General features: G+C 33.3%; 1 protein-coding gene across 1 annotated transcript; it reads left to right on the forward strand.

The window, feature by feature from the left end:
* Nucleotides 1-3,473: 3,473 nt before the first annotated feature.
* On the forward strand, nt 3,474-7,102 carry LOC8272166 (transcription factor MYB83). Its single transcript, XM_015727060.3, has 2 exons — nt 3,474-4,154; nt 6,179-7,102. The coding sequence occupies exons 1-2, from the start codon at nt 3,865-3,867 to the stop codon at nt 6,990-6,992; spliced, it is 1,104 nt and encodes a 367-aa protein (XP_015582546.1). The 5' UTR covers nt 3,474-3,864; the 3' UTR covers nt 6,993-7,102.
* Nucleotides 7,103-13,533: the final 6,431 nt, after the last annotated feature.

Here is a 13,533-nt window from a genome sequence, read left to right on the forward strand (position 1 = left end):
AATAATAATAATAATAATAATAATAATAATAATAATAATAATAGAGTGGAAGTGGAGAAGTAATGTAACTCCTTATTCTATTATCTGCCGAAAGGCTGAAAGGAAGAGAGATTTTTTTGTTAGTATACTTGTGCCTGCAAAATACGACACTCCCATCTGATTTAAGTCATACACTCCAACTCCAAGCAAAGTTTTCATAAGTCACGTACGTGGATTGGCCGAATTCTTTTACGAGTCTTACAAGATTCGGGCTGCCATAACATTATGATGATTGAAAATGCTTCATTCATAGTAAACTCTATACAGTGAAACAGACTTGACACCAATAGCAATGTTTCCCCCCTGAAAATATATAAGTTGGGGAAATCAATATTTTTGGTGGGTGACATTTGTTCCAATGGAAAATAAATCTCTTATCCTTCTGTATTTATATTAGATAAAGAACATCATTTGAAATGGTTAATACCTTGTTTTTACTCGTAATAAGGTGAAAATGTCTGGAAGTAAAGTTGGCGCCATTATATCCCAATCTTATTGATGTAAGTCCTCCCTTGAGGGAAGTGAAAACAATTTGATGCCTAGTTATGTAATCCTAGTTCTGCTTAGAAATATACCTTTTATTGGAAATTTAACTGTTATCTTCTTTTATAAATAAATCCCGTTTTTAAAATAATTACCATTAATGATAAAAATATTAGCAACTTATTAAAACCCTTTATTACTCAGATACTATTATTTATGATCAACTATTAATAGTATTGTTCTTTTATTAAAATTATCTAAAAGACATGATAGATCTAAAATAACTTTCACCTTTAACAAATTAGCTCACACTAATACTTTTATAAGTGATAAGGACTCATCTAATGCCAGAAATAGAAAGGTACAAAGAAAGTACTTGTCGAAGGAAAATGTTACCCTAGCAAGCATATAGAGTTTGATGAGATAACAAAAGAACAAAATGTTACCCTATCAAGCATGTAGATGAATTTTGATGATTTCTTTTTAGATAAATTGAGCCTCAACTGGAACGCACATTCGAGGCACTACTGAGTTAAAGTTTATTAGTGATGATATTTATAATTTGTTAAATAATCAAACCAAATAAAGAATTTTCCTTCATGATTTCAGCTGTCTGGTTCCAGATTTTTCCCCATCATATATCCAGCCTCAATTTCTTACCGAGGCAAAATCAGAATAGTAAAAGACCTGTCCAGTCCGACCCCATTGCCATTTCTTGATGCATCAATGGGCATTGATGCTACAAAAAAGTAAGAACCCTTTTATAATCCTCTCTTTTTGCACCTTTTGCTTACCTATGCCTCTTGCTTTTCTTCATATATGATGAATATGTTCCATATACATTTAGCAAGCAAAAGCTGAAACAGGAGCCAAAATTTGCAATTCACATGCTTGTATCACCTTCTTCCCTTTTCTTTTCTTTTCTTTATCTTGCATGGTTCTCATAGTTCTTTTTTGCTTTTCAAGTCATAATTTGATTTAAAAAAGGAAAAGAAAGAAATACTGTGTAAAATATGGCTCACTTGGCCCTGCATAAATATCATATCAAGACAGACAAAGATGTGCATATTTGGGTATCCATTTTTAACAGCTATTTTTAGGCTACGTGGTCTTTCTTGTCTTCTTAACAAAGTAGACCATATATGTTGCTTTGAACAGCCTCATAAGACAGATTTTTACAAGACAGCTGTTAGATACGTAGAGATATGAGTATATATATATTTATATATATATGTAAGAGAGAATGCTTTGAACCCATTTGAGTGACTTGAGAGTTTTCCACTCATCACTTTATTTTTTTGTTTTCCCCTGAAAATCTGCTTGCTCTTCCTGTCAAATTATTGGATCAACTTTGAACAACTGTATTACCCTTTTATATTTTCCAGGAATTGACCAAGACTACACAATTGTAATACTCATTTGGATTGGACAATGACTTGGAATTGATGATATAGTATATGTATTTTCTATGATACATGAAAAGAAAAAAATTCCTTTCCCATATTGAAGAAACTTCTTGGCATGTAGGCAGTGGAGGATTAGGTAGGGAAAGGGATTTGCAATGGAAGATAACTATGACAGATCATTAGAAAACGAAAGGTCTTTGGATTTTCTTTAACTTGAGATGGCTACATTTTAATTCTTGATTTAATTTTGTTTAGTGCTCTAATAATCTACTAGTGAGAGCTTGTTGATTACTTACTTACCAGAATTATGAACCTGCCGCCAAGGTCTTAAGTACTGCATGCCTCATAATATAATAAGTACATGTCTCTAGATCATTGCTCTTGAAATGGATTAAATACTTATTAAAAGAATAAAGAAAAGAGAAGAATTTGATGAAATCCTTGAATAATATGTGAATAATTATTTTATTTTTTTGTTCATAAAAGAGGTCTGGGTACATATTGAATTAAATTCTTAAAGAATAAACTGGAGTTTGATCAGTAGTATGAGATTTTTATATCATGATGTTGGGATTTTTGCGAAACTGAAAGCAAAAGCCACAAGAAGAAACAAGAAATGTTCTGTGTATCTGCATGTATAAGGCTCAAAAGAAACATTTTCTGTACATCTTTCAAACAAATTGACAGAGAGGAAATTGATTATACAATGTTTGTAAATAATGTTTTACGTAGCCTTAGAAGACAAGCAGAAGGTCCTAATTAAATATAAATAAATAAAAGAAAAAGGAACCTTTGAAATCTTAGTATAATATATTATGGTCATGCCAATATAATGATGGTACTTGGCATCATTATCTACTAATCTTTACCATACCTATTTTGACTGCTGCTATTAAACTTAACATGAAGGACAAACTGGTGACTGTTGCATAGGAATTTGTCTCTGTTTACTGGTTAGCATCTATATCACATGAATATTAAATCTCTCCAACTGGGTTAATTTCTTTTTCTGTATATCTTCATGGTCTCATGCATTTGTAATCCTTCATTTTCTGCATCTAGATATATAGCAAGTAATAAGTATACTTAATGTGAAAACTTGTTAAGAATTCGCAAGAAACTCTAGGTTTTCTGTTTCTTTTACCCTTCTGTTAGTAGGGGAAAAAAAGGAGCGCTTAATTTGCTTGTAAAGCATGCTAGCTAGGCAGTTAGCGCACAGTAAGAAACATACTTGAATGATATTCAAGGGTAGTCATCTAAATAAATGTACTAACAGACAAGCATACAACAAAATATGCAACCTTTTTGGCCCCCATAAAATAAGAAGAGTACTAAAAGTACTTATTGCACTTTCTCTCTTTCTCAAGCCACATGTGTTTGTGAAGTATATGATAAATTAGATACTATATTATATAAAACCTAGCTATATAGAAATAAAGAGAGAGAGAGAGAGAGAAGAGGCATTATGATTTATGTGAAGTGGAAGCAAAATTGTTTGTGTCTCATATACACATGATGATTACCTTATGAGTGAAGAAAAATGCATCGAAAAAGACAAGATAGAGTCAAAGACAAGAAGACCAAACCCATCTCTCTCTCTCTCTTTCTCCCAAAGGAGGTCCCCCTCCAATCCGTTTTCCACTCTACCCATCAACCAACAACAAACACAAACATTCCTCTCTCTCTCTCTCTCTCTATTTTCATATTTTAAGCAAACCCCACAACCATCACCATCATCATCACTCTTACCACCTCATGAAGCCTCCCCTCTCTCTCTCTCTCTATCTCTCTCTCTCTCTCTCTTGCTATTTTACAAACATATCATTTGGCTATATATCTTTCTCTTTATCTCCATCAACCAAGTTAAAAACAGAAACAAAAGGCTCTCCACTATAGATCTAACCAAATATATCCATCCAAAACAATCTAAAACAAAATGAGAAAGCCGGATCTAATGGGGAAAGATAGAGTGAACAATAACGCTACCAAAGCTAAGCTTAGAAAAGGGTTATGGTCACCAGAGGAAGATGAGAAGCTCATCAAGTACATGTTAACAAATGGTCAAGGATGTTGGAGTGACATTGCCAGGAATGCTGGTTTGCAAAGATGTGGAAAGAGTTGCCGTCTTCGTTGGATTAACTATTTGAGACCTGACCTCAAAAGAGGTGCTTTTTCCCTTCAAGAAGAGGAGCTTATTGTCCATTTGCACTCCATTCTTGGCAACAGGTCCTTTCTCTATTCCTCTCTCTCTCTCTCTCTCTGTGAATTTAGGGTTTCATATCAAACCAAGTAATAATATGCAACAGTCATAAGCAAACATCATTACATTTCATGTATATGTCTACAAGTTGAATTCTTTTGGGTCATCTTTCTTGCTTTTAAATGTGTGCAAACGCATCAAGCTAGAGTACTCTTGGATTGAGAGAGAGAGAGAGAGCCGCTCCATGAATAAAAAAAGAAAAAGAAAAGAAAAGAAAAGAGAACCTTCATGCAGCTACAGCTATTATCATATTAACAGATTAAATATAGCACACAATTAGTAGTGAACTTATATATTCATGTATTTATATTTCACATGAAAAAAACAAAAGGAAAAAAATAGCAGATGAGGATCCCCAATGTGTGTTTAACATAATTTGTTGATAATAACATTCTAAAGAGAAAAAAAATAATTATACAGAGAGTGAAAGGTACATAGAATCAATGGCAGTGGCCTAGTTAGTTGATTTGAGAATTCTTGAATTTTTACCTATTTTTTACTTTTATTCCTTAGTGCATGGTATCAACCAAATTTCACAATGTGCACTAGTCTGCCTTACATTCCTTCTTCTTCTTTTCCTTCTTGCTTTTTTTTTTTTTCTCCTTTTAAAATAAGCAAAAGTTTTTTATTCATTATTAATTTGAGAGAAAAAGCTAACTTATGCAAACTGCATTAGTTGATGAAAAAGTTTCTCTCCAGATCAACTAAGCATGAGAAAACAAATAGCCAATGCCATATATAACCCAACAGCTACTCCAACCCACAAATAAACTGACAAAGAAAAAAAAAAAGGTTCCCAAATACATTAATAACCCAAATCCCCAACAGCAGCAAATAGCCAATGCCATATATATCTCTACACACTTGGAGAACATAATATATTAATCTACCTTACATCTCTTAGTTTGTAGCATCTTAAGGGCAATTCTCTTCATAGCCAATTGGCCAATTCTGTTCATATTCAGTCCAAAGACATTTGGATTAGACAAGTCTGACTAAACTCGAAAATGATTTCTTTCAGGCTATATTTATCACTTTCTTTTTGGGATTTGAGTTCATATTTTTGTATGGACCAAATGGCTGAATATAATTAATTCACATGCTTTTCCTTTCTTCTTCTTCCTTTTCCTCTCCCTCTTCTTTTTAATTAATTTATTTTGCTTTACATGGAAAACTATGATATTTGTCAATAATCTAAATTGGAGAAAGAATATTACTGATACTTAATTAGAAAGTCAAGAGAACATCATTCTTTTTATTGATATATACCATTCAATGGAATTGCTTTTGATTTAGAAATTGACCACCTACACTTTGATTCAGCGCAGGCCTTCTAGATCTCTTGCCATTTTTCAAAGTCAGTTCAGTCTTCTATATTTTTGTTATTTGTTCCAGTCTACTTTTCAACTTGCACATGAAGAATTTTTCCTTGTTCTTAACTTATTTATTTATCCATTTTTGTCTTCTTTTTATTCTGTTAAATTGAGCTCCTATTAAATTTGAAAATCGGAATGTTAGTCTCTAGAGACGATTCAATAATTGTATCATAGGGATATATAGTAATTACTCCTAAATTTGAGCACTTCTTCAATAATTGACTAAAACATGAACAAAGGTAACTGAAATATGACATCTATTCTCTACTTTAGTTCTTTTGGAATCTTAGACTATATATATATATAAATGTTAAAATTGAGATCCTGTTAGGTTCAAACTTCAAAAACTCATAGTCTCATAACATTGAATCAAGCTGATTGGTATCTTATATGGAATCTCATGTTAGAACCATAACCTCTTTATGGCTAGGAAGAGTGGCTAGTGATGGAAAAGAGAAAAAGTAGGTAATAAAATTCCCTATTTATTTTCTATACCTTGAAGAATCCATGCAAATCATGCATTTGAAAACTTGTAAAGAAGCTCATATATTCTAGCTGATTTTATGCTTGATTATGTGTCTGTAATGTAACTTCTATTTAATAAATATATTCAGGTGGTCTCAAATTGCGGCTCGTCTTCCTGGAAGGACAGACAACGAAATAAAGAATTTTTGGAATTCAACGTTAAAGAAAAGATTGAAGATGAATAATAACAATAATAGCAATCCTTCCACAGCATCACCCAACGACAGTGATTCTTCGGAACCAAGAGATGTCATAGGAAATATCATTCCCATGCATGATCATGACCTAATGACTATGTGCATGGACTCATCTTCCACATCTTCCGCCTCCATTCAAGCCATGGTGGCTGGCGTCAATAACCAATTTGATCCTTTCTCCATGCTTACTAATAACGGCCGGTTCGAACTGACTGGGGCAGCTGGTCTGTTTGACATGCCTACATGCTTGACACAGGTTGGTATAATGGGAGAGGGGATTTATGGTGATTATGGGATTTTGGAGAATCAAAATAAATTTGGGCTAGAAAGGGACCTTTGTCTTCCTCCACTAGAGAGTAGCAGAAGCATTGAAGAGAAGAAGAGTATTAGTGATAATAATAATAATAATAATAATCATAATAATAATGCTGTAACTAATGACAGCATTATTAGCATGAAAAGCAATATCAACCACAACAGCAACAACTATATCCACAACAACAACAACAACCACTTCAATAATAATCTTAATAATAATAATACTTGCTTCAATAGCACTGATCTTCATCAGAGCTTAAAAGTAGAGGACATGTTTGGGTTTGAAAATCATTGGCAAGGAGAAAACTTAAGAATGGGAGAATGGGATTTAGAAGGTCTGATGGAAAATATTTCTTCCTTTCCTTTTCTTGATTACCAAGTTGAATAACTTTATCATCTTTCTTTTAAAGCTATACCCCAAGCCACATATATATGTCCTAGGAAATTTTGGGCATACATTCTTTTTTCTTCAAATTACTTTGTTCTTGCTCTCTCTCAAACCATTTTATTTTTTCAGCTATATATGTTTTTACTTGTTCCTTTTCTATATACTATTTGTTTCTGCATTTGTTGGAGAAGTCTGCAATAAGTAATGCGAATGGAGAATAGGGTGGACAGAGATTCTTGTATACCTACTTAGTTCAGTTTCTTTGTGAGGAAAGTTAAATTTGGAGTCATTTCTTTGGAACGGATTGGTGCAATAATCATCGTTCCTATGAAGAGAAATGTGAATAGAGTATATAGTAGAGAAGAAAGAAAGAGAGAAAGAAGAAGGACTAGTTGGTGAATTCTACATAGTAAATTTCTTGTACAAAGAAAGAAATAATGAGGAGGGAGGTTGTTATTACAGGGATGTAACACATACTTTGTAAACAGAAGTTAATAAAAAAATATCATGCAATTCATTTCTCTCTCTCTCCCCATATATATATATATATATATATATATATATATATATATATATATATATATATATATATATATATATGTATATATATATTAAAGCCATCAAAACAGAACTCAAAGATTTGAAAAAAAAACAACAAAATGATTCTGTTTTGCTTCAAAGTCTGATCCTCAAACAGAATAGTGATTCTGATTCTGAAGAGGAAAATAATTTTCAAAATTTTGAAGTTTCTGAAAATGTTTCAGAAAACTTCATTAATGTTTTAAAAGAAATTACTTCAAGGAAATATTTGGTCCAAATAAAGCTTGTTTTCCCCGGTGATTTCTAGATAGAAACCATCGCTTTGTTTGATACAGGAGCAGACCTCAACTGTATCAACTGTGAGCTGGTTCCTAAAAGGTATCATCAAGATACTAAAGAAAGGCTAATTTCAGCCAATAGTTCAAAGATTAAGATTGCGGGTAAAACTGAAGCCGCAATTCTTAATAATAACATTGCTTTAAAAAATGTTTTCATTCTTACAAAAGATTTTCAGCAAAAGCTCCATTCACCAAAAGGAGAAACTCTATGTTCAACCTTTTCAAAACTATTGCTGGTATTATTTTTTAATTCCAGAAGTCCTACCTTTGTTCAACCTTTTCAAATCCAACTACAAGCCAAACAAAATAGAAAGACGTTTTCCCCCGTTACTTCTATTTTGTTCCAACTTTTTTCTCCTCTGGGTATGTGGTTGGTATTTCCATTTCAATCAAGCTCTAGATGGAGAAATCATCCTTACCCGTAGATTCAAAGTCAAATGGTGGGATAAATTTAACCACCAAGATAAATTATCCCTCAAATCTGTCCAAAACTTCCTTTCAAAAAATAGCTTCTTGCCACCTCCAAAAGAACAAACCACTTTCCTGGCACAAAAGTCCTTCATAATTCCAAAGCTAGCTGCAGCCCAAACTAAGAGGATTTCTTACAGTTAATCAAACAATTGTCGGAAACCGCCTCTTCCAAAGGAAAATCAAAAGCCTCATCTTCCTCCTTCAAAGACCAAATTTCAAAGAATCGACCTAGATGGTGATTCAAACGAGGATGATTGTTTTGGAATTTTTAAGCCCATTAAATGACATCCTTGTAAAGCCCGTGGGTTGAAAACCAGAAATGGCAGCCCAAGGAATTTTGTAATGGGCCAAAAGCCCAATATTAAAAAAGGAGAAAAGAAAGAAAAGTAAAAGAAGACAAAGAAAAGATTCAACTTTCAAAGTCGAATACATCACAAAGCCAGCAGTGGAATCATCTTTACTCCGAAGAAGAGTCTCTTCTTCGTCGCACAGAAGAGTGAGAGAGATAGTGAAAACACTTTCCTCTTGTATTCTTTTCTTTCTCTTGTAAGTTATATTTCTAGTGTATGTTCAAAGTTTGTTTTAATCAATAAAGTTTATCTTCTTTATTCTCATTTTAAGATTTAACATGCCTGTGCTTGCCTTGTCCGAGGATCCCGCACACCAAAAACTTGTTGATCGGGAATGGAAGAAAATGTAAACAGATCAACAAGTTTCGTGTGCGTGAACCCCGCAGGCAAGCAGCATACTATTGTTAAATCTTAAAATGAGAATAAAGAAGATAAACTTTACTGATTAAAACAAACTTTGAACATACACTTCAAACAAATATACAAACTTTGAATGTAACTTCGAAAGCTTTAAACTGAAAAATATAACTTACAAGAGAAAGAAAAGAATACAAGAGGAAAGTGTTTCTTTCACTATCTCTCACTCTATTTTCTCTTTCTCACTATATTTCTTCTTCTTTGCGCGACTTGAAGAATAAGAGACTCTTCTCAGATTTTCACCGCTTCTACCAAGGAGGACTCCTCTTATATAGAGGTCTTCAAGCTTGATGCCGCCTTCGAGCTTTGGATACCTTATTTAGTGGAGTAAAGATGATTCCACTTGCTTTGAGCTTGTGATAATGCTATCCGACTTTCGAGAAAGTTGCTCGGCCACACTTCGAAAGAATCTTTTTCTTTGTCCTCTTTTTCTTTACTTTTTCTTTTCTTTTCTTTTTCCCTTTTTTTTATATTGGGCTTTAATAAGATTGAGATTTCTCTTTTTGGGTTTTTCTATAAAAGGAAAAACAATCTTTGAATCTTTGGCTTTAAAAATAATACCAGTAGTAGTTACTTTGAAAGGAGTAATAAGATTGATAAAGGGAGTTCCCAAAATAACCGTTTGCTAAAGATCTTTTGTAAGAATGAAAATATTTTTTAAAACAATGTTATTATTAAGAATTGCGGCTTCAGTTTTACCCGCAATCTTAATCTTTGAACTATTGGCTGAGGTTAGCCTTTCTCTAGTTTAAAGCTTTCAAAGTTACATTCAAAGTTTGTATATTTGTTTCAAAGTGTATGTTCAAAGTTTGTTTTAATCAATAAAGTTTATCTTCTTTATTCTCATTTTAAGATTTAACAAGCGTATGCTCTGTGCTTGCCTCCTTTGAGGATCCTGCACACCAAAAACTTGTTGATCTGTTTCTGTTTTCTTCCATTCTTGAATTTGTTTCAAAGTGTATGTTCAAAGTTTATTTTAATCAATAAAGTTTATCATCTTTATTCTCATTTTAAGATTTAACAAGCGTATGCTCTGTGCTTGCCTCGTCTGAGGATCCTGCACACCAGAAACTTGTTGATCTGTTTCTGTTTTCTTCCATTCTTGGTATCAGAGCCAATTGGGTTCCGAGAAAGAAGCATCATCTGCATAAAGAAGATTTTAAACTCATTTTAATCTGCATCATATCACTGATAAACAAGCACTGTTCATTTATGCACAGTAGTAAGTCTCGTCTGGTGTAAGGGCAATAAATCTGGTGGCTTGGTTCATGTTTGTTTAGAAGGTAATTTTGGTTTATTTTAAAATAAATTTAGAACCATTTTTCTGTAGATCTTTTTCTTTTTCAAACTCTTCTACCTCTGAGTCCTCAAGGTACAAAGGTTTAGTAAATAGTGAAGAAATCACTATTGAAGATTTTACAAAGCATATTGATGATTGGGAAATACCCAAAGTCTAAAAGAAACAAATCTATGAATTTTCAAAGTTTCCTCTCTTCAAAACTGATTTTACTATCAAAACTGAAGAAAGAGATATTCAGATTTCAAAGCCTTTTGAAGAAATTTATCTTTTAAATCCAAAGAAAGATGATGAGGATATAGAGATCGTCTCTACCCCCTCTTCACCATCACCATCAGCAATAACACAAAATCTAGAAGCAGAAATCAACATGATTTCAAAATATTTTCAAATTGACAAAAAGCTTTTACATGAAGATTTCTATTCAAAGAAAAACCATTCTAAAAAACTTTGGTTTTTTAAGAATTTTTTGAAAGAAAAAGATAGTATTCAAGAAAGATACTATCAATTTTGCATTCAAAACAAAGCCCAAATCAAATTTTTTGATTGGTTTCAAATCTATTGCAAAGAAAATTGTATCCTTTATCCTTTCAAAGAAAAGATCATTAGTCCTGTCACAATAAGGAATAAGACTCCAGAGTGGAAGGTAGGAGAAAACCTAACTATCCAGTCTGAACATCCCCCCCTTAGGAAAATTACCATTCCTTATGAAGAGAATGAAATAGAGGCTACACCTTATAAACTGGTAGGAGAAGATCTTGAAAAGAATGTCAAGAATATTGTTCAACAAAACAATTTCTCGAACACCTATCTTAACATAATAGGAAAGCAGCTTGTTAGGATAGAAAGTCAGATCCAAAAACCTCCTATAGTCTTCACCTCTCTAATCCCTAGCTCTGAGCATCCAAAAGAGACAAACCAGTCAGAAAAGCTCAAAAATCCAGTCTTCAAACCCTACCAAATCTCAAAGCCTAGCCAAGATCAATTTCAAAAGCAAACTGAGTTTGCTAGAGTAGTCAGAGAACAGCTTAGCAAATTAGCAACCTCTGAGTCGTCCAAAAATCTAGTGCCAGATACTCCTCAAAGCAGTAGGAATATCAGTACTTTAGATCAAGCCCAAAGCGATGAATCCAATGATTCAGAGCTTGAAAGTGCCATTGTCAAAACCTCCAACATTAAAAGATTGGGAGTGCAAGCCCCTAGATTAACTTGGCATACTCCTAGGAGTACTGCTCTAGATCTAGGAATAGAAAATAGGAACAATATCCTAACCCAGTCTAGATTCAATGCCTCCTCCGTCTATGAATGGAATATAGATGGAATGTCAGAATACAATATCCTTGGTCTCTTACAGCAGATGACCATGGCAGCCAATGCTTACAGAACCCAAAGCGGTACCTCTGATAGAGCTATTGCTGAACTCCTCATAGCTGGGTTTTCAGGCCAGCTTAAAGGATGGTGGGATTACCATCTCACTCAAACTCAACAGCTCCAAATCCTAGGTGCTATCCAAACCACAATAGATGGAACTCCCATCTTAGATGAATTAGGAAATCCAATTGAGGATGCAGTGTCAACCTTAATTCTCACGATTTCCCTTCACTTCATAGGAGACCCTTCTCTTCTGAAGATAAGAATGCCGAGCTCCTCAAAGAATCTTACCCGCAAAAAGCTTAGCAATTTCCAAACCTACAAAGACACCTTCCTAACCAGAGTCATGCTTAGGGAAGATTCAAGCCAACCTTTCTGGAAAGAAAAGTTCTTAGCTGGTTTACCTAAGATTCTAGGTGAAAGAGTTAGGAATACCATAAGAGAAGCCCATAATGGCCAGATCCCTTATGATTTCTACACTTATGGTGAATTAGTCAGCCTCATCTAGAAAGAAGAATTAAAGATATGCCATGACCTTAAGCTCCAAAGACAGCTCAAATGGGAGATGAAAAAGACTAGGCAAGAACTAGGTAGTTTTTGTAACCAATTTGAGTATAATCCCATAGAGCCCCCTACTACCTGCAAAGGGAAATGCAAAGAAGACTTTTCCAAATCCTTTAAGAAAAAACGATTTTTCAAAAATAGAAAGACTCCTAAAAGAAAGGAAAATTTCTACAAAAAGCCATCTTCTTCCAAATTTTCAAAATAAAATTCCAAAAGAGATTTTAGCAAAATTACATGCTTTAAATGTGGCAAGAAAGGCCATACTTCAAAGTATTGTAAGTTTTCCAAGAAACTCCATGAGCTTCAAATAGAAGAAGAAGTTTTAGCAAAAATTTCTACTCTTCTTATTGATTCCTCTGAATCAGAATTTTCAAATAGTGAGGAAGAATTTCAAATTGATGAAATCAAAACCTCATCTGATTATTCTGAAACAGATTCTGAAAATTTTTCAAAGAAAATTAATATGCTCACTAGGCAACAAGAAGCCCTTCTTGAAGCTGTCAAGCATATTAATGATCCTCAAATTCAAAAACAGGTTTTGAAAGAGATTTTAAAAACTGAAACCCTTATCCCTTCTTCTAGTAGGAATACTTATGATCTTACTATGATTTTGGATAAAGGGAAAAAGCTGAAAAACCCTCTTCCTACCGTTCAAGAACTTCAAAAAGAAATTAAAGCCATCAAAACAGAACTCAAAGATTTGAAAGAAAAACAACAAAATGATTCTGTTTTGCTTCAAAGTCTGATCCTCAAACAGAATAGTGATTCTGATTCTGAAGAGGAAAATGATTTTCAAAATCTTGAAGTTTCTGAAAATGTTCCAGAAAACTTCATTAATGTTTTAAAAGAAATTACTTCAAGGAAATATTTGATCCAAATAAAGCTTGTTTTCCCTGGTGATTTCCAGATAGAAACCATCGCTTTGTTTGATACAGGAGCAGACCTCAACTGTATCAACTGTGAGCTGGTTCCTAAAAGGTATCATCAAGATACTAAAGAAAGGCTAACTTCAGCCAATAGTTCAAAGATTAAGATTGTGGGTTAAACTGAAGCCGCAATTCTTAATAATAACATTGCTTTAAAAAATGTTTTCATTCTTACAAAAGATCTTCAGCAAACGGTTATTTTAGGAACTCCCTTTATCAATCTTATTTCTCCTTTCAAAGTAACTACTGCTGGTATTATTTTTAAAG

This window comes from Ricinus communis, chromosome 6 (assembly GCF_019578655.1).
Source record: "Ricinus communis isolate WT05 ecotype wild-type chromosome 6, ASM1957865v1, whole genome shotgun sequence".
NCBI classification, from domain to species: Eukaryota; Viridiplantae; Streptophyta; class Magnoliopsida; order Malpighiales; family Euphorbiaceae; genus Ricinus; species Ricinus communis.

Bases quoted from the DNA above. Each gene is read 5' to 3' on its own strand.
- LOC8272166 (XM_015727060.3), top strand. From the start codon at position 3,865: ATGAGAAAGCCGGATCTAATGGGGAAAGATAGAGTGAACAATAACGCT. The intron at 4,155-6,178 runs GTCCTTTCTCTA...AAATATATTCAG, and splicing joins CACTCCATTCTTGGCAACAG to GTGGTCTCAAATTGCGGCTC.